Below are 23,704 nucleotides of genomic sequence, written 5' to 3'. Positions count from 1 at the left end.
GTTTACTTCGTACAAATGGTACTACTTCACCAGGCCGTTGACGACATAACCCAAAGAACAGTGCCACAAGTACCTAATCCACTTCCTAGTAGGCAAGAGACAGTCTTTCTCTTTCACATACTCCCCTGTATATTAAGCCTGCCCTCTGCCATCATTTTAGTCTGGTCTTATTCAAATCGCAATAATTCAGCAACCTTCTGTCTGATCTCTAGAACGCTTGTGTCTCCTCTTCCAACCCACCTAGACTCGCCTTCCTCAAACACACTGCTCTCACCACTCTGCAGGGCTCACCAGGACTCCAATTGCCTATCACATTGTCCAGTTGGACTTATAGTCTGCCACACAAGCAAAGCTTGTTTCTAATGTGCTCGTGGTCTCTTCTTAACCTCCCCTTAGCCCTAGCCATTCAATCGACATACCTGAGGACCAATTCATGTCCCTCCCTCCTCTCTCAAACACCACCCCAACTACTCTCACCAACTGAACCTGCTCTTCTATTAACACAGCACTTAAATCTGGATCACAACTATTTGGCTCTTGTATATGTTCACCTGATCACTAATTCCTTTTGCTTTCTAAACTAGGTCATAAACGTAAGGGCAGAGGCCATGGTCTGTTTTCCTATACCAATCTTAAAGGCAGAAATCATAGGCCCCACCCGAGACACAAAATTCCGTGTTGATGGGAGTGAACGGGGAAGCATTAACATCATTCTAGGTGATCCTTATAAAAACTGCACTATGAGAAAACCTCTATATATCCTTCCAGCAGAGATAATCTTGTCAACAAGTATTTATCTTTATTTATTGACTAATAAGGCCTTAATACAGGATCAAACATTTCTTTCATCAATACTACATATAAAAAAAGCCAAAGTTGTTTTTTATGGTTCACAAAAAAGGTAGGAAACACTTTACATTTTTCAGATAAGAGGACAGTCACTGCTAAAACAAGGGTTCATCCTCCAGCATGGCAGCCTTACCTTGGTGCCCCTGGGTAATCAGCTGACTTCAGTTGGAGTTGGCCTCTGGCACATTCTAGCAAGTGTTAGCTGGGGAGTGACTACGGTTGTGCACTTGATGCCAGGATGATTCTGCTTTTAAAATGCAGTGTCTTCCAATGATAGCCCTTGAAATTGCCTTCCCAGCATTCCCTAGTTGAAAAAGTTATTCTCCTTCTATTTCTAGTCCTCTAATATCCAGTTTGCTATTCTGCACTATTTTCAGAAGGAATCCTCCATCTTAAACTCCATAAATAAATGAAAACCAAGCCACGCAGTTGGAAATCAAGTTTTGTTTTTATATGAACAGAAGTAGACCATCTAGAAATATTTCAGTTTATTTAAATTGTTAAGTAGAATATGAAACCGAATTTGTAGCTAGTACCAGAGAATGGACTTAACTGTTTGGTGTTGAATGAGAACGGCTTCTACACAGGATCCCAAGAGACTTACAGAAAAGGGGGCAAAGCCCTATTATTAAGCAAATAAAACTCATGTTTCAAACAGGTTATACAAAAATTGATTTATACTCCATTTCCCTTTTTTTGATATTTAGAAAGTGCAGATTTAACAAAAGGTAGCCATATCCTTTCTATGTACAATGCCAATTATAAGTATGCAAACAAAACTGTCAGTCTGTTACCCAAAAATCCCAGTGTTTAGCTCTCAAACCTTAAGTCACTGAACTGAGTAAGGATTAAAAGAGGGTTAAAAATAAAAAAAGCTACTGCCACATTCCAGATAAAGGAAAGCAACAAACACATTAAAATTAATCTAACAACAGTAGGTTTAACCTAAAACTTTTTGAGAAGCTTAACATCATGTCATTATTATTTTTAATGGAAAATTAAGGATTATTTGGCAATGCTGCTTTTACTAGTAGTAAACAATGATAAAGTGAGGCAAAAAACCTAACAACAACCACCAGTGAGGCATATAAAATCACTTTTAGGGCACTATCTGAAAATTCATGGATGTTCATAGCAGATACGTCCCTATGTTGTTTATGTGAGCCAAGAGGTCATTAAAATGCTACCCACGACACAAAAAGACTTTTCAATGGAAGCTGCTGTCCTAAACTCAGCCTCTGCGAGAAATGAATCATGCTATTCACAATTATTTCAACAAAGGTATCATCTTAGGATGCTAGCAGCATAGCAAACTTAACTTGCCCTATCCTAATGATAAGCAATGAAGCAAAATTAGAAAAATGAAGTGAAAAAATGACAGGGTGAGAGAGAGCTACAGTATCTTATCTTCACATGAAAAGCCTTTGTTGTCCTTTTTCCAAATCCATGGTAATACAAGTTTTCCAAAGGGATGTGAAGATAGGACTTAAAATTAATAATATTCTAAAGTACTTCTAAATCTTAAGGTAAAGACAACTTAACACTGAAAGAATGTTCTTCGAAGGCCAAATCTCAATATATTTGGCAAACATGTTAATAAATTTCACTCCTCCTTCCCACCTTTTTGAAACAACCTTGACTGGGCTACCAAACTGCTAGAGGAGTTGCCAAAATGGAGACTATTCAAATTTAGGTTAAGAGATTTATTCTAGGAAAGTGAATAGGCTATACACCTAATTAGAAAGACAAACCACAACACCCTCCAAACACTAGTGCATGCAATTAACTCTTCCATTTCATAAACTCAGTGGAGAGACAGGAAGGGAACAAAGAGGGAAAGAGAAGAGGAACATGAAGTCGAACAGCAAATGAAGGAATCTGGGACAGAAGCTTTAGGGGAGAGAGAAAATGAGGGGAGGACACAGTTAACTGACATTTGATAACAGGCAGTTAGAATTTATCTTTCAGTTTACTTAGCAAGTTAAATCAGTGCTTTATGTTAAACTCGACAAACCTGCTAGTTTACCCCTTTCATTTTTAAATAAATCATACCACAGGGTGGTGGGGGAGAAGCAAATAAAGCAGCATGCAGGAAGAAACACAAGGAAAAAGTGGCCAAGGAAAAGAACCGGTGGCAGGAATAGTTTTAATTATAAAGGCCACTTAAAATGAGACTCCACAAACCAAAGCTATCATTTCTGCATTATCCTTTGTCCTCAATTAACTACTTTGAAAATTACAGCCAAGCAGACCACAAACATTATAATGCTTTATGTTTTGATGATATGTCTCCTGCACATGCTTCCACCAAAACAAAAAAAGGAAAAACCAAAGAAGTTCCTTTCCACGTAAGGCACAGGACAAAATCAACCCCATTTACATACACAAGGCGAAAATGAGTGTTTTCCTGGCTTCTGTTTCTTTTGCTATCACATGTCTATAGATTATAGGGACTCAAGCACATTATCCATGACAGAAAATTCCACTGTTGTACAAAATAAAATTGTTAATTCTAACTTTTATTCTTATACAATTTGCAGAATAGAGTTGAAATGATTGCTATAGGTTTTAATGTTGATAAGAACTGGACTATAATACAACTGAAATGCAGTGGTGAGCTGAGCAAGTACATTTAAAAATGAACTCACAGACATGATTTTTCTATACATTTTTTTGTTTGAAGAAAATTATAAAGTCAGCAAGCAGTCACAGATGAAAGAACAAATAAAACAGGTGGACTAGGAGTTAAAAGATGAGGAACAAAAATATCTGTTGAAGAGTTAAAAATGGACAGAGTGGTTTATTTTGCAGCAGGAAGAGGAAACAGGGTGGTGGATGGCAACTGATGGAACAGGAGAGCGTTCAGCAACATTTGCTCTTCCAGCCTGTCACGCCTCCTCCACTGCTGATATCTACGTTTTCACTGTTGGGCTCTTTTACAGGGGTCTGGAACAAACACACAAGGAAAGCAACCCGTGAAAAAACACTGCCATGGATAAATCAAGATTTAACAGCAATATTCTCACAAATGTTAATTTATGTAACAGTGCAATTACAGTCACATGAGATAGGTTTTCTCTCCCATGCAAAGTAAAGAAATGGAAGTTTTGTTTTTGATCTTCATTTTGCCTTTTTCTTCCAAGTTGTGAAATGTCTTGAGGCCTCCTGGCTTTCCTTTGTAGAACTTCTGAAATCTTCTCTGCCCTAACTCTTGTGAAGAGAGGTATATTATCTCCTGGCCTGACCCCTGAGTATTTAGTACTTAAAAAGCATCATCAAGCATATGTATAAAACCAATGTTGGATCATGTCTAACTTCAGAGAAGTGAAACAGCCCTTTTCTGTTTAGTTTTACTTGCCTTTTGAGATTGGAGCTTGTATTTCCATAGCATTGCTTTAAAAAGGCAATTTTAACCATGATACATTAAGTGGAGGGAATAGGGTGGGGCAGAATGCAAAGTTGTATAATTCATGTTAAAAATGGATACAGAAAAAAATCAAAATGAGAGACACCAAAATGTTAATAGTAGTAACCCCTTAGGTGGTGGGTTTATGAATTATTTTATTTTCCTCTTTGTATAATCCTGTATTACCCCAACATCCTAAATATTACTTGTATAATCAGAAGAATATACTATTTTAAGTGGATAGCCTATACTATATGTATGAAAGCAGAATTCATTTTAGGGATAGCATACCTACAGCAAAGTATACAAATCTTAACTGTGCTTGATGGATTTTTAATATATGCTGTGAAACCACCAGATCAAAATATAGAACATATATAATATGCCCCCAGAAGGCTCCCTTGTGTCCCTTTCCAGTCAGTACTACCCTCCTAAAGGTAACCAATACTCTGATTTCTACCACCATAGATTAGTTTTTTCTGTTTTTGACCTTCATATACATGGAACCATATTTCATGTATTCTTTTGTATCTGATTTCTTTTTCCTTTTACTCAGTGTCAGCCTATGCAATTTATCCTGTGTGATTTATCCATGCTGTTGTGTAACAGTGTTCATCATGAATGGAATTTTAAAAGCTAGGATATAAGTGGGAACTTATTTTCTCATGGAAACAATATAAAGTTAAGGTAGTTCAAGGGGAAAGAACTAAAATAATTTCTAAAACTCACATAGCCCAAGAGAGGCCTGCTGAATTCATACAGAGGTGAAATTTCTACTTGCACTTTGAGCTAACCCACCTAATCTCACTGCCTTATGGAATTCTTCTTTTCACTGTATGTTAAAGATGCAAGTTTTGCATTAAAAAGGTCTTTGTGAAAAATGCACAGAAGAGAAAGAGGCAGCTCAGCACCTGGCCACAGAAAAAAAAGTTGCATAGGAAGTACTCTTTCTCTGGGACTCCTGGGTGTGGGTCAGTTAAAGATATATGGGTGCTTATAGCCAGGGAGGTCACTACATTTATTCAGTTAGCATATCACTCACAGTCTGTCCTTGCACAATTTAACTTAGACCCTTGAAACAGACTCTCAAAAAAAGGGCCAATAACTAAATAGCAAAAGCGGGCAAAAGAATAAACAAAAAAGTTTACAGAAAAGGAAACACAAAAGTGCTTCGTAAACATATCTTTAAAAATGCTCATATTATTCATAAGAGAGCTGCAAATTATATCTGTGTTTTTCACCTGTCAGGTTGGAAAACATCTGAAAGTCTTATAATTCACTATGTTGGTCAAGAGTTTGAGTAAACAGACATTCTCATATATTGCTGGCAGGAGTATAAAAGGGTACAGCCCTCAGGCAGAAGGTGGCAAGCATGTATCAGAATTATAAATGTACTATATGCTCTTTGGCTACTTCTGGGAATCTGTCCTTCAAATATACTTGCACATGTGTAAAATAATATAAAGATTATTCACTACAACACAATTTATGAGATCATAAGGCTGAAAATCACCTAAATGTCCCTCACTGGGAAACCTGTTTAATTATAATAGACTACTCAAAGGAGTAGCACTCAGTTATTTTAAAAATGGAACTATTTTACTTATATTAAGTGCCAAACAGTGCAGAGCATGTTGCCTTACGTGTTTTTTTTTCTTTAAAAAAAAAAAAGGGGGGGCTTCCCTGGTGGCACAGTGGTTGAGAGTCCGCCTGCCGATGCAGGGGACACGGGTTCATGCCCCGGTCCGGGAAGATCCCACATGGCGCGGAGCGGCTGGGCCCGTGAGCCATGGCCGCTGAGCCTGCGCGTCCGGAGCCTGTGCTCCGCAATGGGAGAGGCCACAACAGTGAGAGGTCCGCGTACCGCAAAAAAAAAAAAAAAGGGGGGGGGGGAAGGATGGGAATAAAATGTATATATATTCATATTTACTCATATATTAGTAACTAAGAAATTAATTATTGGTTGCCCATGGGGGAGGGATGAGGAGTTGGGGGAATATAGTGAGAAACTTCTCTGTATGTTTACTCTTTTTATTTTAAATGTCTGAATCATGGGAATGAATTATCTATTCAAATAATTAAGTTTTAAATGTTTTAAATTGCTTTCATTCTAAAGTTCTTTTTTCTTTTATCAACTCAGGAGAAAAAGCACTGCACAGAAGGTTGCTAGTCAGGAATCACTACTGTATTTTACATCTTTTAAAGCAAGTTTACATTTGATGTTTTAACTCATAACTTTATCACACTGAAAAGTGCATGTATGTGTATGGGGAAAAAACGCTGCCTCACAATTGGGCCTGCCTACCTGGGGAAGACTCTAGACTGAGATCTTTCTTTATTGGTGCATCCATACCTTTTAACCTTTAATATGATAAGGAAGATCTACCTCACTGACACACAAATTATATGCCTATATAGCACTATTTTTTTGAAATGCAAAGATTTGGAAGCAGATCAAGGGATATAATACAGAAAGAAGTCAGAAACAATGGAGAAGACCAAATTTCCAGAAAGAGAAAAAACACAGAGAACACGGGTATTTCAGTAAGTTTTGTGATAATTCCTATAAGTACTGAAATAATTTTTCACTGTAACCCACCAATCTCAGAAATACAAAGTATTATACTTTCCACCAATTAAAGTATTTTTCTATCTGTTATTCCCTTCATTTAATTAAAAATACAAATGTTTTTTCGTAGTCTCCCTAGTATTTTTCTGTTCTACTTTAATTTTTGTTTCTTACAGGAATCTTTTAAAATAAAAATATATTTCCTCAAGGAATTCTAATGGGTTTTTACCTATATCCAGTTGTGTAAAAATATTTTTTAAATTGTTTTTATAACTTTAAAAAGAAGCAAGTTAAAATTTCAAAACAAAACTGTACATGAAGTAAAAGTGATTCTGTCCTGTATCCCCTTCCCCTTCCCACCATCACGCTAGAGTACTCACTAGATAGAGTCTGGTATATATCCTTCCAGATCCTTATTTGCTAAGCATAACCAAATGTGTGTGTGTATATGTGTACATGTGTTTTGGGTATCACATATAATTTTTAAAAGATCATTTACCACACATGTTATATCCTAACTTGCTTTTTATTACTCAATATGTCAATACATTATAGATATCAGACATGATATGCAGGATGTCAGCAGATGTGAACAGGCACAACTTTTGTAGTTACTCTAAACAGCAATAAGTGATAACTGTTTTTTCTAGTTTGAACACTATAGTAAACAGATAGCTCTCCCCTCAAAAAAATTAAGTTGCTTGGTTCCTCAGAAATTTCATTAGATTTACACTCGATAATACCATCTCTGTTACAGCTTAGATTTATATGTGTGTGTGTGTATGAAATTTGAGGGGCTTTTTGGGGGCGGGGAAATACTGATATCTCAAGTATAAAAATAGGTTACCAGAAGCAATTAAATTTTCTCCTATACAATGCTTGCTCCTCCCTCAGGATTGTGTCAGATTTTCTCTATTTTACTTGCATTTTAAATACACCATAAGATTGAATAGCGAATTCAGGACTCATAACCTTAATTCATAACTGTGTATTTTATCTAGTCATTTGAGGGGAAAATATGAAAATCAGATTTCCCAATTTTGCTACAAGTTACTTGTACTGGCAAATTTTGGGATTCACGAATTAAACCCAGAAAGTAACCTCGAGGTAAAATTCCCCGAGATCAATTTTCTTTTTTTTTTTTTTTTTTTTTTTTTTTTTTTTTTTTTTTTTACCTTACAAGTTGAAATGATTGGGTAAATGAAATTTGGGGGCAGACTTACTCTATTTATTCAGTATATAGTATATACATGCCCCTCACTGGCACATCTGAGAAATGACTATATAGAAGAATAGTGCTTTTGTAGCAATAACTACATCATAGATTCACCTCTTATCTTAAATTTTTTATCTATGGGAATGCAAAGGATATATAAGAGAAATGAAACAGAAGAGCCATAACACCATGGACCAGACAAAAAGTTGGAAAAAGGAGTATGAAATTAGGCTAGAGACTGAGTACTGGAGCTCAGAGTGTCAACTGTTACCACTGACTAGATCCTAGAGATTTCTAGATGGTTGCCTGTTCCTTCCAGTTCCTTTCTTTACTTTGGAGGATTATATATTGGTGATGGGTAAACGTTTAGAAACGATACCACCCAAACCCAATTTCTGTATGTAAATCTAGTACTTTAGAAAACATGAAATGTTCAAATGTGACACCAGGCACCTTAGCAGTAAAAAAAAAAAGAAAAAAGAAAAAGAAAAAAGAAATTTACCTTTCGAAGGATATCTTCAGCTAATGTGAGGAACGCCTTTTCGATGTTTATATTTGCTTTTGCACTAGTCTCAAAAAATCTAATACCATGCTCTCTTGCAATCTAAAATAGAAGCAAAATATCATCATAAAATTATCAAGTATAGGTTACCAATTGATGACTTTAGCATCCTAAAGGAAACAGTAATATTATTCTAAAGGTAGTAATCTCAACTAGGTTATCTAAAATGAACAGATTATTTCAATGGGTCAAGACTCAAATGGTCAAGCTCCTTAGAAAACAAACAAAAATTCACTCAAATGATAAGCTATCATTTCCTATAGCATTTTTAAAAGGATGCAAATAGCTCAAGTGCACTCCACTACCACTAACATAAGAACAATCAAATGCAACACCATCTTCACAAAGAAAGGGCAGCATATTAGTCTCATTCAGAGCTTTTTACCTGTTCTCCTTTTCCTTTAGGTACAACTCTTTTATCATCCATATCACACTTGTTTCCTAGTAACATTCTTTCCACATCTTCATTGGCATGCTAAAATGAAATAAAAATTTAATTTACACACTACCATGAATTATGGCTTAATAAAAATGACTTTATAGGAGGCTGTCTAGTTTCTAGAAACATTCTCAACAAGAGAGGACATACGCAAAAGATCTGAAACTGTAATTTCTTACACATAGTCTACATCCAAGCTGGATCACGATTTTAGATAATGTGTATTACCCTATAAGAAACCTTAGTTTAAAATTCTATAGAGCCCTTAGTCTCAAAAAGTCACATTGCTAGGGGAGTCCATGCACAAAAATCAGTTAAAAACAAATGTTGCTCCACTGAAATCCTAATGAAATCTTTTGCACAAATAGGAAAATCCATCTCTAAAATTCATGTGGAATATCAAGGGACCCTGAATAGCCAAAACAATCTTGAAAAGAAGTACAAAGTTGGAAGATTCACACTTACTTCCTGATTTCAAAACTTACTACAAAGCTACAGTAATCAAAACAGTGTGCTCCTGGCATAAGGACAGACATGGACAAAAAGAACAGAATAGAGATACCCGAAATAAACTCTTGTGTACACCATCAAATGATTTTCAACAAGAGTGCCAAGACCATCCAATGGGGGAAAGGACAGTCTTCTCAACAAGTGGTGTTGGGAATACCAGATATCAACATGCAAAAGAATGAAGTTGGACCTTTAACTTACAACACCATACTCAAAATTGGATCAAAGACCTAAATAGAAGACCTAAATCTATTAAACTCTTAGAAAAAAACATAGGGAAAAAGTTTTATCACCTTGGAATTGATTTCTCAGATATGACACCAAAAGCATAAGCAACAAAAAAGAAAAAACAGATAAATTGTACGTCATCAAAATTAAAAACTTCTATGTGTCAAAGATCACTATCAGCAGAATGAAAAAGCAACCCATGGGATGGGGAAAATATCTCAAATTGTCTATCTTTGGCCCAATGCACCTTTCCCTGAAATATCCCTGCAGCAACACAATTATGTTCTCTGGACACCAAAAGTAATTTACGAGACTTGGTTTGTCTTAAATTTGAATCCATCATATTATTTCCACCAGCCCCATCCTCATCTGGATACCTTCTACTCATCTTTTCAGGTCTCAGCTTAAACGTCACTGCCTATTTCAAGACTGTTTGGCTATTCTGGGTACCCTGAATTTCCATATGAATTTTAGAATCAGCCTGTCAACTCCCGCCGCTATCCGAAAGAAGCAGCTGGGATTTTGATAGGGATTTCACTAAATCCTCAGAACACTTTGGGCAGTACTGTCATTTTAACAATATGGAATCTTCCAATTCATGGACATAGGATGTCTTTCCAATTATTTAGATATTCTTTAGTTTCTTTTAACAACATTTTATGGTTTTCAAAGCCTTGTGCTTCTTTGGTTAAATTTTTCTTATTTTTTTCTTTTTGATGCTACTATAAATAAAATTATATTCTTAATTTCATTTTTTGATTATCTGCTGCTAATGTATATAATACAACTGATTTTTGTATACTAATCTTGCTTCCTACAACCGTACTGAACTTGTTTATTAGTTCTAATAGTTTTATTTTTTGGTGGAAGTGTGTGGATTCCTTAGGATTTTCTATATACAAGATCATACCATTTACAAATATAGTTTTACTTTCCAATCTGGGTGCTCTTTTTTTTCTTTGCCTAAATGCCCTGGCTAGAACCTCTAGTACAATGTTAAACAGTAGTGGCCAGAGCAGGCATCCTAATCATGTCCTTGACTGTAGGGGAAAGGATGATGTTGTCTGTGGGATTTTCACAGATGTCTTTTAGATTTTGCCAAATGGGTTTTTTTGCGTGTGTCTGTTGACAAGATCATATGGTTTTCATCTTTTATTAATATGGTGAATTACATTATTTCATATGTTGCATTCCTAGGTAAATTTCTCTTGACCATGATATATATAATCTTTTCTTAAATGTTGCTGGATCAATTCAGCTGTTAAAGTTTAAATTTCTACAACACATTAAAAATTAGACAAAGTCTATCTCTTATATATCAGAAAAACAGACTTTTTTTTTTAATGGCTGGGTTTTACGTATGTTAGTTCTCATGCTGGGAAACTTAAGCCATCCAGCCTACCAAGTTAAATGTATGACCCTGTGGTATAATAAAAAACATATTTTTGGTCTTTGTTCCTATTCCTGGCACAGTGCTCCTAATTTGCTGAGTGATAGGAGTGTCTTTTGTTATTCATAACAAGCCTCTTTCTGTTTACCTAAATTTATGCTAATAGAGGACTCTCAGCAGGGCCTCTACAGAGTTTCACAATGGAGGCTGGTCACCAGAGGAACCAAACACTGAGGGTTCAGACTTTTAACCCCCACCCGCCACGAGGTGAAGGGGGCTAGAGATTAGGGTCAATCACCAGAGGTCAGTGATTTAACTATCATGACTACGTAACGAGGCCCCCATTAAAACCTGGAAACAATGAAGTTAGGGTATCTTCTGTGTTGGTGAACACATCAAGGTGCCAAGAGGGTTACATGTCCAGAGACAGCCTAGAAGCTCTGCATTCTCCAACCTCCATACACTGTCTATGCATTTCTTCCATTTAGCAGTTCCAGAGTTGTGTCCTTTATAATACAATTGTAAGTATAGCTCTTTCCTGAGTTCCATGAGTCATTTTAGCAAATTACCGAACCACAAAATGGGTCATGGGAACCTCCAAATTTGTAGCCAAGTCACACAGAAGTGCAGGTAGCCTGGGGGACCCAGAACTTGCATTTGAAGGAAGAGCAGTCTTGTGGGACTGAGTCCTTAAACCTGTGGAGTCTGACACTAAGACTGAGTAATTAGTGTCAGAACAGGATTGAATTGTAGGACATCCAGTTGATGTCACAGAATTGGAAAATCGGTTGCTGCTGGAACACTGCACAGTATCTCTATATAAATTGCTCTTATTACACATGCTACTTGGCCAGACAATAAAATAAAGGCTAAGGAAATTTTAAAATGGAGGCTTTGTTTTTGGTTTCAAAATCTGTCTCATTAACAGATTATTAAATACTAACAGACTTCTTGTAGCAATGGCAAAGTTAGTAATAAGCCCTTAGGATTGTTACCATTGAAGATATTATTACCTTGGGTCTAATACTGGCTTAAGACTTGGTCTTTGTGTTTCCAGCCAAAAGTTGCTTTAAAGAGGTTTTTTATTTTTGGCCGTGCCACACAGCTTGCGGGATCTTAGCTCCCCGACCAGGGATCAAACCCGGGCCCCTTGCAGTAGAAGTGCAGAGTCCTAACCACTGGACTGCCAGGGAATTCCCAAGAGTTAGTCTTAATGAAATTCAAAGCATAGAAGGTAGAAATAAGACATGAAAAATAATTCCAACAAGAAGCTACCTATGCTGCAGCACAGAAACAGGCAAGCTTTGACACATTACCTTATAAAAACTGACATCTTCACGTGCAATGATATGGCACTATTTTCTTGGTTAGCATTTTACTGTATTAGTACTCTGTATCTTTCAAAATGTCTAGAAGTGATACGGTATTTCCATAACTTAAAAATACGTTTTTATTTATTTATTTTTGGCATGCCACATGGCTTGTGGGATCTTAGTTCCCTGACCAGGGATTGAACCCGGGCCACAGCAGTGAAAGTGCCAAGTCCTAACCCATGGACTGCCAGGGAATTCCCAAAAATACGTTTTTAAAATTACTATTGAAAATGTAATTCATTCATTCAATAAAAATTCCCCAAGAAAGAATTCATTTAGACAGGTGTGTAAAACCACTGGTAGCTTCTAGTTGGGGCCATCTTACAAGATGACCGTATAGAGTTTCTGGGTAATCTGGTAATTGCCTTGGATGGGGTTCAAAACAGATCTGCCCAAAATTTTAAGAAAAAGGTAGGCAAAAAATAACATTACCCTGTAAACAAGTAGAAATATTCAACAGTAATGATAGCAAACACTATAAGATCAACTGGAATATTTATTCTTCTTAACCAAGGACACAAATGTGTGTTTATGTAGGGTTTACGCAATTTCTAGGTCTTACCTCATCTATGTTTCTAAGCCATTTGCTGATGTTTTCAAAACTTTTACCATTGGTGATGTCATATACTAGCATGATACCCATTGCTCCTCTGTAGTAGGAGGTTGTGATGGTGTGAAATCGCTCCTGGCCTGCCGTATCCCTGAAATAAACAACCAATAATTTGCACTGAGCATTTGATATTACTAAGTTCTAGATAAAGGGCAAAACAGTAGAATAGTTTGGTAAAATAGAGATTAAAATCCACTATATGACACAAAACAAAATAGAACCACCACTCATTTAATTCTTAAATAGTATACAATTAAGGTTATTTGTAAACATATATATGTGCAAATACTTTTTAGTCTAAGGAAATTAACAACCTACCAATACTGGATGAAAATCTGAAAGGGAGAACAGTACAAAGTGACATAAAATTCTTTTTAAAGTTATTTAAAGACGAATACCAGCAAGTGTGATAAAAACTCTTGGAATTCCATTTATTTAGTGATCTAGTTCCACAATGTAATACAAAAGCTTGTGGAATTTTGAGAACATTAAAGGACTACACCATAGTATAGCCACATTTATCTTTAGAATCATTTACAAAAAGTTGTAAAGATAACCTCATTTATAAATAACAGGACAGAAATACGTAAATAGTAGTATTTTTCAATGCTTTCAAGCTAAAGATATTTTGCTCCTGTAATTTTTCCCTCATTTGCATCACCAATTCCTTTTTATGGATCATTATAATTAGCATATGTACATGTTTAAGTCTCCCCCCCCCCTTTCTTAAAAAATTTATTTATTTTTGGCTGCGTTGGGTCTTTGTTGCTGTGCGTGGGCTTTCTCTAGTTGCGGCGAGCGGGGACTACTCTTTGTTGTGGTGTGCGGGCTTCTCGTTGCAGTGGCTTCTCGTTGTAGAGCACGGGCTCTAGGCGTGTGGGCTTCAGTAGTTGTGGCACGCGGGCTCAGTAGTTGTGGCTTGCAGGCTCTAGAACACAGGCTCAGTAATTGTGGCACACGGGCCCAGCTGCTCCGCAGCATGCAGGATCTTCCCGGACCAGAGCTCGAACCCGAGTCCCCTGCATTGGCAGGCAGATTCTTAACCACTGCGCCACCAGGGAAGTCCCTCCCCTATCTTTTCTAAAAAAAGCAAAATTCAAACAAACAAAAAACCCCACTCTCAACCCCACATCCCTCCAACTAACATTTCTCTGTTCCCCTTACCAGCAAACTTCTTTTTAAAACTTTTGTTTTAAAATAACTACAGCCTCACAGGAAGTTTCGAAAACAGTACAAAGAAGTCCTGTGTACCCTTTACCCAGTTTTTCCCAATGGTAACATCTTACATCATAGTACAAAAAGAAATTGACACTGGTACAATCTACAGACATTATTAGAGTACTGTTCTCTGCAATTTTATCACATGTATAGAGTTGTGTAGTCACTGCCATAAAGAAGGCAGAAAACTGTTGTATCACTCACTCCTCTCTCTACCTCCTATATAGTCCCTACTCTCTGGCTAATAATCTGTTTTCCATTTCTCTACTTTTGCCATTTCCAGAATGTTATATAAATGGAATCATGCATAATGTAACCTTTTGAAACGGTTGTTTTCACTTTTTCCAGCATAATGCCCTTGAGATCTACCCAAGTTGTTGCATGTAATACTAGTGTGTTTCATTTTATTGCTGGGTAGTAGTCCACTGAATGGACTCATCACAATTTGTTTAATCACTCACCTGTGTAAGGATATTTGGGTCGTTTTTAGTTTTTGGCTATTACAAATAAAGTTGCTATGAACATTCGTGTACAAGTTTCTGTGTGTACATAAGTGTTCATTTCTCTGGGATGAACACCCAGGAATGTTCCTGCTGCGTCAGATGGTAAGTATATGTTTAACTTTATAAGAAATTGCCAGTAGTAGCTACTAGAGTAGCTATACTACTTTAATACATCCCCACTAGCAATGTATGAGAGACCCAGTTTCTTTGCATCCTCATCAGCATTTGGTGTTCTCACTATATTTTATTTTAGTTGTACTAATAGGGCATGCAGTGATATCTCATCATCATTTTAATTTGTATTTCTCTACGGCTAATGATGTTATACCCTTTTTCATGTAGTTATCTGCAATCCATATATCCTCTCTGGTGAAATGTCTATTCGTGTCTTTTGCCTATTTTCTTTCTTTTTTTTTTTTAGCTGCACAGTGCAGCATGCAGGATCTTAGTTCCCCAACCAGGGATCAAACCCGTGTCCCCTGCAGTGGAAGCACAGAGTCCTAACCAGTGGACCACCAGGGAATTCCCTCTTTTGTCTATTTTCTAATTGGATGGTTCCCCCCACCCCTTTTTTTTTTAACTATTGAGTGTTGAGAGTTCTTTTTACATGTAAGTCCTTTGTCAGGTTATGTGGTTTGGGAATATTTTCCCAAAGAGTCCGCCTGCCGATGCAGGGGACACGAGTTCGCACCCCGGTCCGGGAAGATCCCACATGCTGCAGAGCAGCTGGGCCCGTGAGCCATGGCCGCTGAGCCTGCACGTCCGGAGCCTGTGCTCCGCAACGGGAGAGGCCACAACACTGAGAGGCCCGCGTACCACAAAAAAAAAAAAAAAAAAAGGTATACAGGTTTGGAAGGAAGACATAAAACTGTCTTTGTTCACAGATGACATGATCATCTATGTGGAAAATCTGAAAGAACTGGCCAAAAAAAAAAGTAGAAACAACCTAAATGTTCATCAACTAATGAATGGGTAAATAAAATGTAGTATATCCATACAATGGAATATTATTCAGCCATAAAAAGGAACGAAGTACTGATATATGCTACAACATGGGTGAACCCTGATAACATTATGTTCAGTGAAAGAAATCAGACACAAAAGATCACATATTGTAATATAATTCCACTTATATGAAATATCCAGAACAGGAAAATCTACAGAGACAGAAAGTAGGTTAGTGGTTACCCTGGATGAAGGGTTTGGGCAGGATGGAAAAAGGCTGCTAAAGGGTATGGGTTTCTTTCCAGAAGTATAAAAATGTTCTAAAATTGTGATCATGGTGAATATACCTTGCAAATATACTAAAAAACTATTTAATTGTATACTTTAAATGGGTGAATTATAAGGTATGTGAATTATGTCTCAATAAAGCCATTACAAAACAAGTAAACAAACGGAAAACATGACTAGGCTTAAAAAAACAAACTAAAAATTCCAATGGCGATTCATTATAACCAGAACCAATCCCAAAATCCTTACCCTGAAGTTTACAAAGTATTACAGGATTTGTACTTTTCACCAGCACCACCCACCCCCCTAAATTCTGAGGCACTCTTTTCCCTGACAGCTAGAACCACATTTTTTCATGTCTCCAAATTCACAAGCTTGGTCTCACCAGAGAGCTTCTGTACTAGCTGTGCCCACAGTCCTGTACATGGTTGGCACCTCATCTTTGCATTTTAACCATCACCTTATCAGAAGCCTTCTCTGCCCATCCAATTTGAATAGTCATCCAGTCTCTCTCTATTCCATCTCCTTGCTTTACCTCTCTGCAAAGCACTTATTATAGATTTATTTACTGTCTCCCATGTCCTCTAAAATGTAGGTTCCATCAGAGATTTGTTTGTCTTGTTCACTGCAAAATCCAGAGTATCTACATGGTGAATAAACACTCAAATGTTTGTTAATGAGTCAGTATTTCAGAATCTTACCTAGCAGTCCTTTATTATATTTTAGAATCAAGGCATTCCAATTTATAGTTACATGACCCTTAAAAACGTACATTTTTAAAAATAGTGCTTATATGTCTAAAAATATGAGTAGCAAGGAATGTAAAAGAACTACCAGGGCTTCCCTAGTGGTGCGTGGTTGAGAGTCCGCCTGCCGATGCAGGGGACACGGGTTCGTGCCCCAGTCTGGGAAGATCCCACATGCCGCGGAGCGGCTGGGCCCGTGAGCCATGGTCACTGAGCCTGCGCATCCGGAGCCTGTGCTCCGCAACGTGAGAGGCCCGAGTACCGCAAAAAAAAAGAACTACCAATACGTTAATATTCCTTACATTTAATCACAGTGTGCATTATATGTTCATATATCTGACACCTATCCATTTATCCATCAATTCAAATATATAGTGAGGGTCTACCATGTGCTAGGCATTATGCAAGAACACACACAGAACATGGGTCTGGAGTCAGATCCAACTTTATTGTCAGGTTCCAATCCTTCCAGCTGAGTGACCTTGAAGGTATTTAACCTCCCTGGATCTTTGGGGTTTTTTTTTTAACAAACAAAGTAGTAGGGATAACTAAAGTAAAATTTTATAATTAATTTGTATTTATTATAGATAACCCCGAAGAATCTATAGTATAAAAATATGCAAACATGTAATAATATCATTATATGTGACCCAAAATTTAATTGTGCTTTTAAAATGTCCTAAGTCAAAACCATCTCTACAGAGATGCTCTATGTCTATGGTATTCAGAGCTCTCTCAAGTTAATAGTTGTGTGTGTTTAAGCTATAATCAAAATTGTTTCACAAGCAAAACCCTGGCTTTGCCTGAAGCCTATTTCTGTATGAAAGTAATATAATATGTTTTTTTATTTAGCCAAGTTAAAGATTTGGCTGGACTTTTCAATTTTCTTAAGAGAATCTCAGCCCTGTCATACAAATTTCTGGAGTTACACTTCTTCAGAGGGTGAAAAGTGTCAAGAAGACAAAAAGTAAAGAGACTAGGGGCTGATGCTGGGGATGGTGCAAACAAGTGAAATTTTAAACAGAGTAGAGGAAGTGAAGGGAATAAGGAAGTGAGCCATACAAATATGTGGGAGCAACGGTATTCCAAGAAGGGGAAAGAACAAGTGCAAAGGTCCTGAGGCATGGTTGAGGAATAGAAAGGAGATCAATGTGACTGGAATGGAAGGGGTGAAGCCAGACTAGCAGGAGATCAGAGAGGTGGTGGGGCGGGAGTGCAGATCATGTAGGATCTTATAGGCCTCGGCAAGCATCGCAGCTTTTCCTCTGAGTGAGATGGGAAGTCTATTGGAGGGTTTTACGAAAAGAAATAACTTAATCTGGGTTTAAAAAAAAACTGTTCTGTCTACTGTGTTAAAAATGGGTGTGTGTGCAAAAGCAGAGTTAGGAGGTAATGTAATACCTATCCAAAAAAATGACATTTAAGAAAAACCATCTAATAGACTTGCTATCAATTCTATGTTGCATCCTTAAATTAGGTTAGACTACTAAAAGGCCATACACACAGACACGCACATGTATGCATTTGTATTTATGTATTTATATACCTTCTTAGACACAATCTTATCTCCATTATCTCAATATTATGTCAACAAATTAGAATCATTACAAATAGCTTTATGAAAACTTACTGTGTATTAGTTATGACCTGTTCTTTCCTGCTTTCTTTACATTATTTCTAAAAAGAATAACTTACTTTTTTTGTTGGTAGCCCTCCCTCCCTGCCCTTTTTGTGTTGGTCGCCAAGAAGTTTATAGGTAAACTTTACAAATTAAGCATAGCAAATGAGTTGTCCTTTAGAGACAGTATATTTACATTTTTCTCAATTCCAAATTCTTATTTTATCTTTTATTAATCTATTTAGTTACAAGTTGCCTTAAAACAGATGTAATTATAAATGTTTTCATGAAAAAACAATAAAAATTTGTCCTATCACAGTAGAAATAGTTTAGTTCTTTTGTAAATTGCAAAAAGAAGTATAAATTAACTAATAATTCTATCCCACTAGGGAGGGGTTAAAGTTTCCTACCTAAAATCCAGGCTAAAAATGTACTTATCCAGGGCTTCCCTGGTGGCGCGGTGGTTGAGAGTCCGCCTGCCGATGCAGAGGACATGGGTTCGTGCCCTGGTCCGGGAAGATCCCACATGCCGCGGAGCGGCTGGGCCCGTGAGCCATGGCCGCTGAGCCTGCGCGTCCGGAGCCTGTGCTCCGCAACGGGAGAGGCCACAACAGTGAGAGGCCCGCAAAAAAAAAAAAAAAAAAAAAAAGAAGTACTTATCCAAGACAAAGAACATACAGGACCGGGCTTCCAGTAGTGTCTAACAGCTGTAATGTAGGAGGGATAGAAAACTTGCATTTCGATTTTTATCATAAGTAATAACAATTTAGGGAAAAAATCTTCCACAGCATTCTGCTATGAATACCACCCCCAACACTGTCTAACATTCTTGGAACACTGTTACACCCAGGTATCCATATGGCTCACGTCCCCATTCATTCACAACTAGCAAATTATATACACACTTCAGTGTCAAATCTATGACTACATTCTCCACCAAGAAAAAACACACTGCAAAGAAACTACTTAGCTAAATCTAAATCAATGGCACCTGGAGAGGAAATTTTATTTTTATATTATTATGCTGCTTAGTTATGAAATACTGATAAAAAGATATTGAAATATTAATGGCCCTTCTGAAAAAGTAATCATGATTTCAGAACAAAATAAGAGTTTTTGTTTTCACTGATGGCATACTACTCCATCTGTTCTTTGATTTTTGTCTCCTCCATCTCCCAAAACTTCTTACAACCCCTCTTCCTTCTTTTTATATGCTCTCCTTGCTAAGTCTTTTAAAATTATCCTTTTCCTGGATCCTCCTATAATACCAATCCCTACCAATTGTTAATGCAATCAACAATTTATTTCAAAGCAGAAAGGGAGTCCCTGCCTCACCATCTCTAGGCTAATTGGTGACCCTCCACCCAGGGCTAAAAATAGCCACAGCTGCTAATTCATGGTCAAATTATTTTTAGGTTTGCATAAAACCTAAAACACATACACCCAGGTCTAAAGACAGCAGGTTGACTGCAATCAGCAAAAGCAGGTGTTTATTGTCTGAAGAGCAATTAAACACTGTATATATTCACATTACCTTTTCATGTCCCATATTACAGGTTTTTGAGCCTGTTTTCAAAACCACTTGGTTTTCCTCTCCTATTAAAAATTTTTTCTTCTCAGCCTATGTAGTATAATCAGATTTCTGAAATTATGAATCAATGGCAATAGAATTTTCCTTACATAAAATGACAGATGCACAGCTAAGAGAATGTTGTAAAATCCTATTTTTTCCCACTGACATATAATGAAAGGAGTGATATATTCCTAGGAACTAAAAGAGCTTATTTCCTTAACTGTTAGTCCCACACACAGGGTCAAAGAAGCCGTGTGCTCTGGCTGCTATTATGACAGCTATTTTTAGGCTGGACACTGACAGCACCAGAACAGGCCAGAGACAACATCAAGCTCCTCGGCAAGGCAGAGACCCCAAATTTCGTAACTTTGTGCTTTTGGTAACATAATGAAGTTATTTACTTTATAAATTAGGATGTTAAATTTCTCACATTGGGTTTTATCTTAACAAGGCCTGGATTTCCTCACAGATATGCAACTTCTCTACACCCAAAATACTGTGAGTTTAATTTATGCTCGTCTTCATCGCCCAAAACGGGTCAAAAGTCAAAAGCCTGATACCTACCCTTGCAGAGCTTACATTACAGTGGGGACAGGAACAAACAAGTAAATAAATATGTAATTCCAAATTGTGATAAACCTTAACAAGGTAAACAGGGTAGAGTGATGAAGAATGACGTAAAGGGGAGGGGGGAAGCAATCTTGATAATCAAGGAGGTCTTCTCTATAGAGGTGATGTTTAAGGTAAGTGAGAAGTGAAGTATGAACAGAAACCAATCAAACAAAGTCATTCAGTCAACAAATATTTATTCAGCATCTGTATCTGCCAGGGTCTGTTGTAGGGGATGGTTACATAACCACAAATCAGACAGATGGCATCCCCACCCTCAAAAAGCTGACATTCTAGTGAGGGGAACAACAATGAACACATTTTTTAAATATGGTAAACTTAGATACTAAAAAAATACTATGACAAACATAAACTAAGATAAACATGATAGTGCCTAAAGGACTGGGGTGGCTTTAGTTTGTCATCATGCAGGGCCTCTCTCAGAGGCTAACAATGAACTGAGATTGAATGAGAGAAGGCAGCAACACAAAGATCTGATAAAAAGCATTCCAAGCAGAAGGAACAGGTGAATAACAAGGGCCCACAGATGGGAATATGCTTGGCATGTTCAGGAGAGGAAAAAATGACCACAGTGGCTGGAGCAAAGCTGGTAAGAGATGAGGTCAGAAGGGGCAGTAGCCAGAAACTGGAGTTTTCAAATTCATTTCTGTTGAAATGGGAAGCCTCTGGAATGGAGTGGTACTTCAGAATGCTTAGTCTAGCTACACTTGGGTGGGTTAAGGGGGATCTACAGGGTATGTACAAAGGTCCTAAACTGGAGAAGAGCTTGCCATGTTCATGGAATTGAAAGGAGATCAGCTGTGGGGAGAGACTATATATACAGGGAGCATAAAAGGAGGTCAGAACAGCGGGCAGGGGACCACTCTGTAAACTGTGGAAAGGAGTTTGGATTTGGAATTTCGGCTATCATTCGAAATGCAAAGGAAAGTCAAAATGGTTATAAATAGGGGAAGGAATGACAACCATGATCATATTTATATTTGAAAAAGGTTACTAAGGCTGTTACCTGGGAAAAGTACTGGAAGAAGGCAAAGGGGAAGTAAGGACCTGTTAGAATATTAAAAGCCTACTGCAATGGTCCAAAGAATAGGTAATGGTGGCTTGAACTAGGGGGTAACAACGGAGACATCAGATTGTATTTGGATTCTAGACATATTTTAGAGACAGAATCAACAAGACTTGCTAAATTGGATGTTGGGGTTAAGGGAATGGGAAAACTCAAAGACGGCTCCCGTGTATCCGGCACTTTATGTCGGTAAATGTTTAATTTCTCTACAATATGATACTAACTGGTTTCTGGTAACTGTGCTGACGTTAAAATCTGCTGCTGGTACAAGATACAAATGTTGACAGTGGCAAACATTTCTGACCCCCCCGCCAAAAAAAACCCCCAAAAATAACAAAAAAGAAAAAAACCGAAAGAAAAGGCAGACTTAAAGTAACTCACTATGACTGTTTTCCTGGCAGGACCCACTACTCTACGGAAAATGTAGATAGCAAAAGACACTTCGGTAGAAATTTTCTAGAGATCTAGGATTTTAAAAACCATAGCTAGCTGCTTCTCTATCAGCCAAACAAGCTAATTTCAGGCCCACATACATGTGCCTTGGACAGGTGAGACCCTTATGCAACAGTTAAACTAAAAGATTCCTAGAAAGAAATGAGTGAAGACCATTCGAGTAAGAAAAATAAGACAAAGCTTTAGCACAGACTAAAGAAAGTTTCCAAAATTAATATTCAATCACAGAACAATTTTTCATGCTGAAACAAGAACCTGAATATATTCATTCAAACTAAAGAGAGATAAAAATCACTGTGCTTTTTAGTAGCAACTGGAAGCAAAGTACTGAAGTTGAGAATAGCACTTTGAATTTTGGTATCATCATAAGTTAATAGTAATGAGGTTTTTCCTCCTAAAAGCTTTCTTGAATCACTGCAGCATATCCCAGCAGATCTCTTAACCTGGAGCTACATGACTTTTTTTCTCCCTGGAATATTAACATGCATATCAACTCAAGCAAAGAAAACAAAATCAGCTGGCCTAATGCTAACCTCTTGAAAACTATTAATCACAAATTTTAACCAGTCACTCATTCCTAATCTTTACAAGAAAATGGATATTTAAAATTAAAAGCAGGGCTTCCCTGGTGGCGCAGTGGCTAAGAATCTGCCTGCCAGTGCGGGGAACGCGGGTTCGAGCACTGGTCCGGGAAGATCCCACATACCGCGGAGCAACTAAGCCCGTGCACCACAATTACTGAACCTGCGCTCTAGAGCCCGCGAGCCACAGCTACTGAGCCTGCATGCCTAGAGCCCATGCTCCACAACAAGAGAAGCCACCGCAGTGAGAAGCTCGCACACCAGAAAAAAGAGCAGCCCCCGCTCGCCACAACTAGAGAAAGCCCGCGTGCAGCGACGAAGACCCAATGTAGCCAAAAATAAATAAATAAAAATTAATTAAAAAAAAAAAAAGCAGGGCTTCCCTGGTGGTGCAGTGGTTGAGAGTCCGCCTGCCAATGCAGGGGACACGGGTTCGTGCCCCGGTCCGGGAAGATCCCACATGCCGCAGAGTGGCTGGGCCCGTGAGCCATGGCCGCTGAGCGTGAGCGTCCGGAGTCTGTGCTCCGCAACGGGAGAGGCCAAAATAGTGAGAGGCCCGCGTACCACAAAAAAAAAAAAAAAAAAAAAAAAAAAAAAAGCAGTCAATTGTATACATGAAAACCTAAACTACATCAAATTTTCCTTCTAAAGTGTTATAAACTCTAAATTATAAATGTTGCCATTTCTCTGCTATACTTGATTTTATAGGTACACTAGAAATCTTTTCTAGATTAATCTTGAAGGCTACACTGGAGGACTTCTTATTTCAAAAGAGCACCTTCTGAGGAAGGCTCTCTTTAAAAACAAGCATTACGTGTTACTCTTTACTTCTGAAAGCTACAGAAACTAAAATGGTAAGAGGAGGGAAAAATGTTTAAAGCCACAGGTCAAGAAACAGAAGGGAGAGTCTGTGGAGGACAGAGTGTAGGAG

General features: G+C 37.6%; 1 protein-coding gene across 1 annotated transcript in view; it reads right to left on the bottom strand.

Moving 5' to 3' along the window:
• Positions 1-1,322: 1,322 nt before the first annotated feature.
• Positions 1,323-23,704, bottom strand: part of RAB10 (RAB10, member RAS oncogene family) — a 75,658-nt gene continuing 53,276 nt past the window's right edge. The window contains exons 3-6 of the mRNA XM_082672221.1: positions 13,105-13,243; positions 8,988-9,077; positions 8,543-8,644; positions 1,323-3,795 (exon numbers count right to left, since the gene is read on the bottom strand). Of these exons, the coding sequence (XP_082528347.1) occupies positions 3,712-3,795; positions 8,543-8,644; positions 8,988-9,077; positions 13,105-13,243 (415 nt within the window). The 3' untranslated portion in view covers positions 1,323-3,711. The remainder of the gene's footprint in view (positions 3,796-8,542; positions 8,645-8,987; positions 9,078-13,104; positions 13,244-23,704) is intronic.

The sequence above is a fragment of the Grampus griseus genome (genome assembly GCF_964374135.1).
Source record: "Grampus griseus genome assembly, chromosome: 15".
Taxonomy (NCBI): domain Eukaryota; kingdom Metazoa; phylum Chordata; class Mammalia; order Artiodactyla; family Delphinidae; genus Grampus; species Grampus griseus.
Note: the sequence above shows the minus strand (reverse complement) of the source record. Positions and strands in the feature narration are given on the sequence as shown.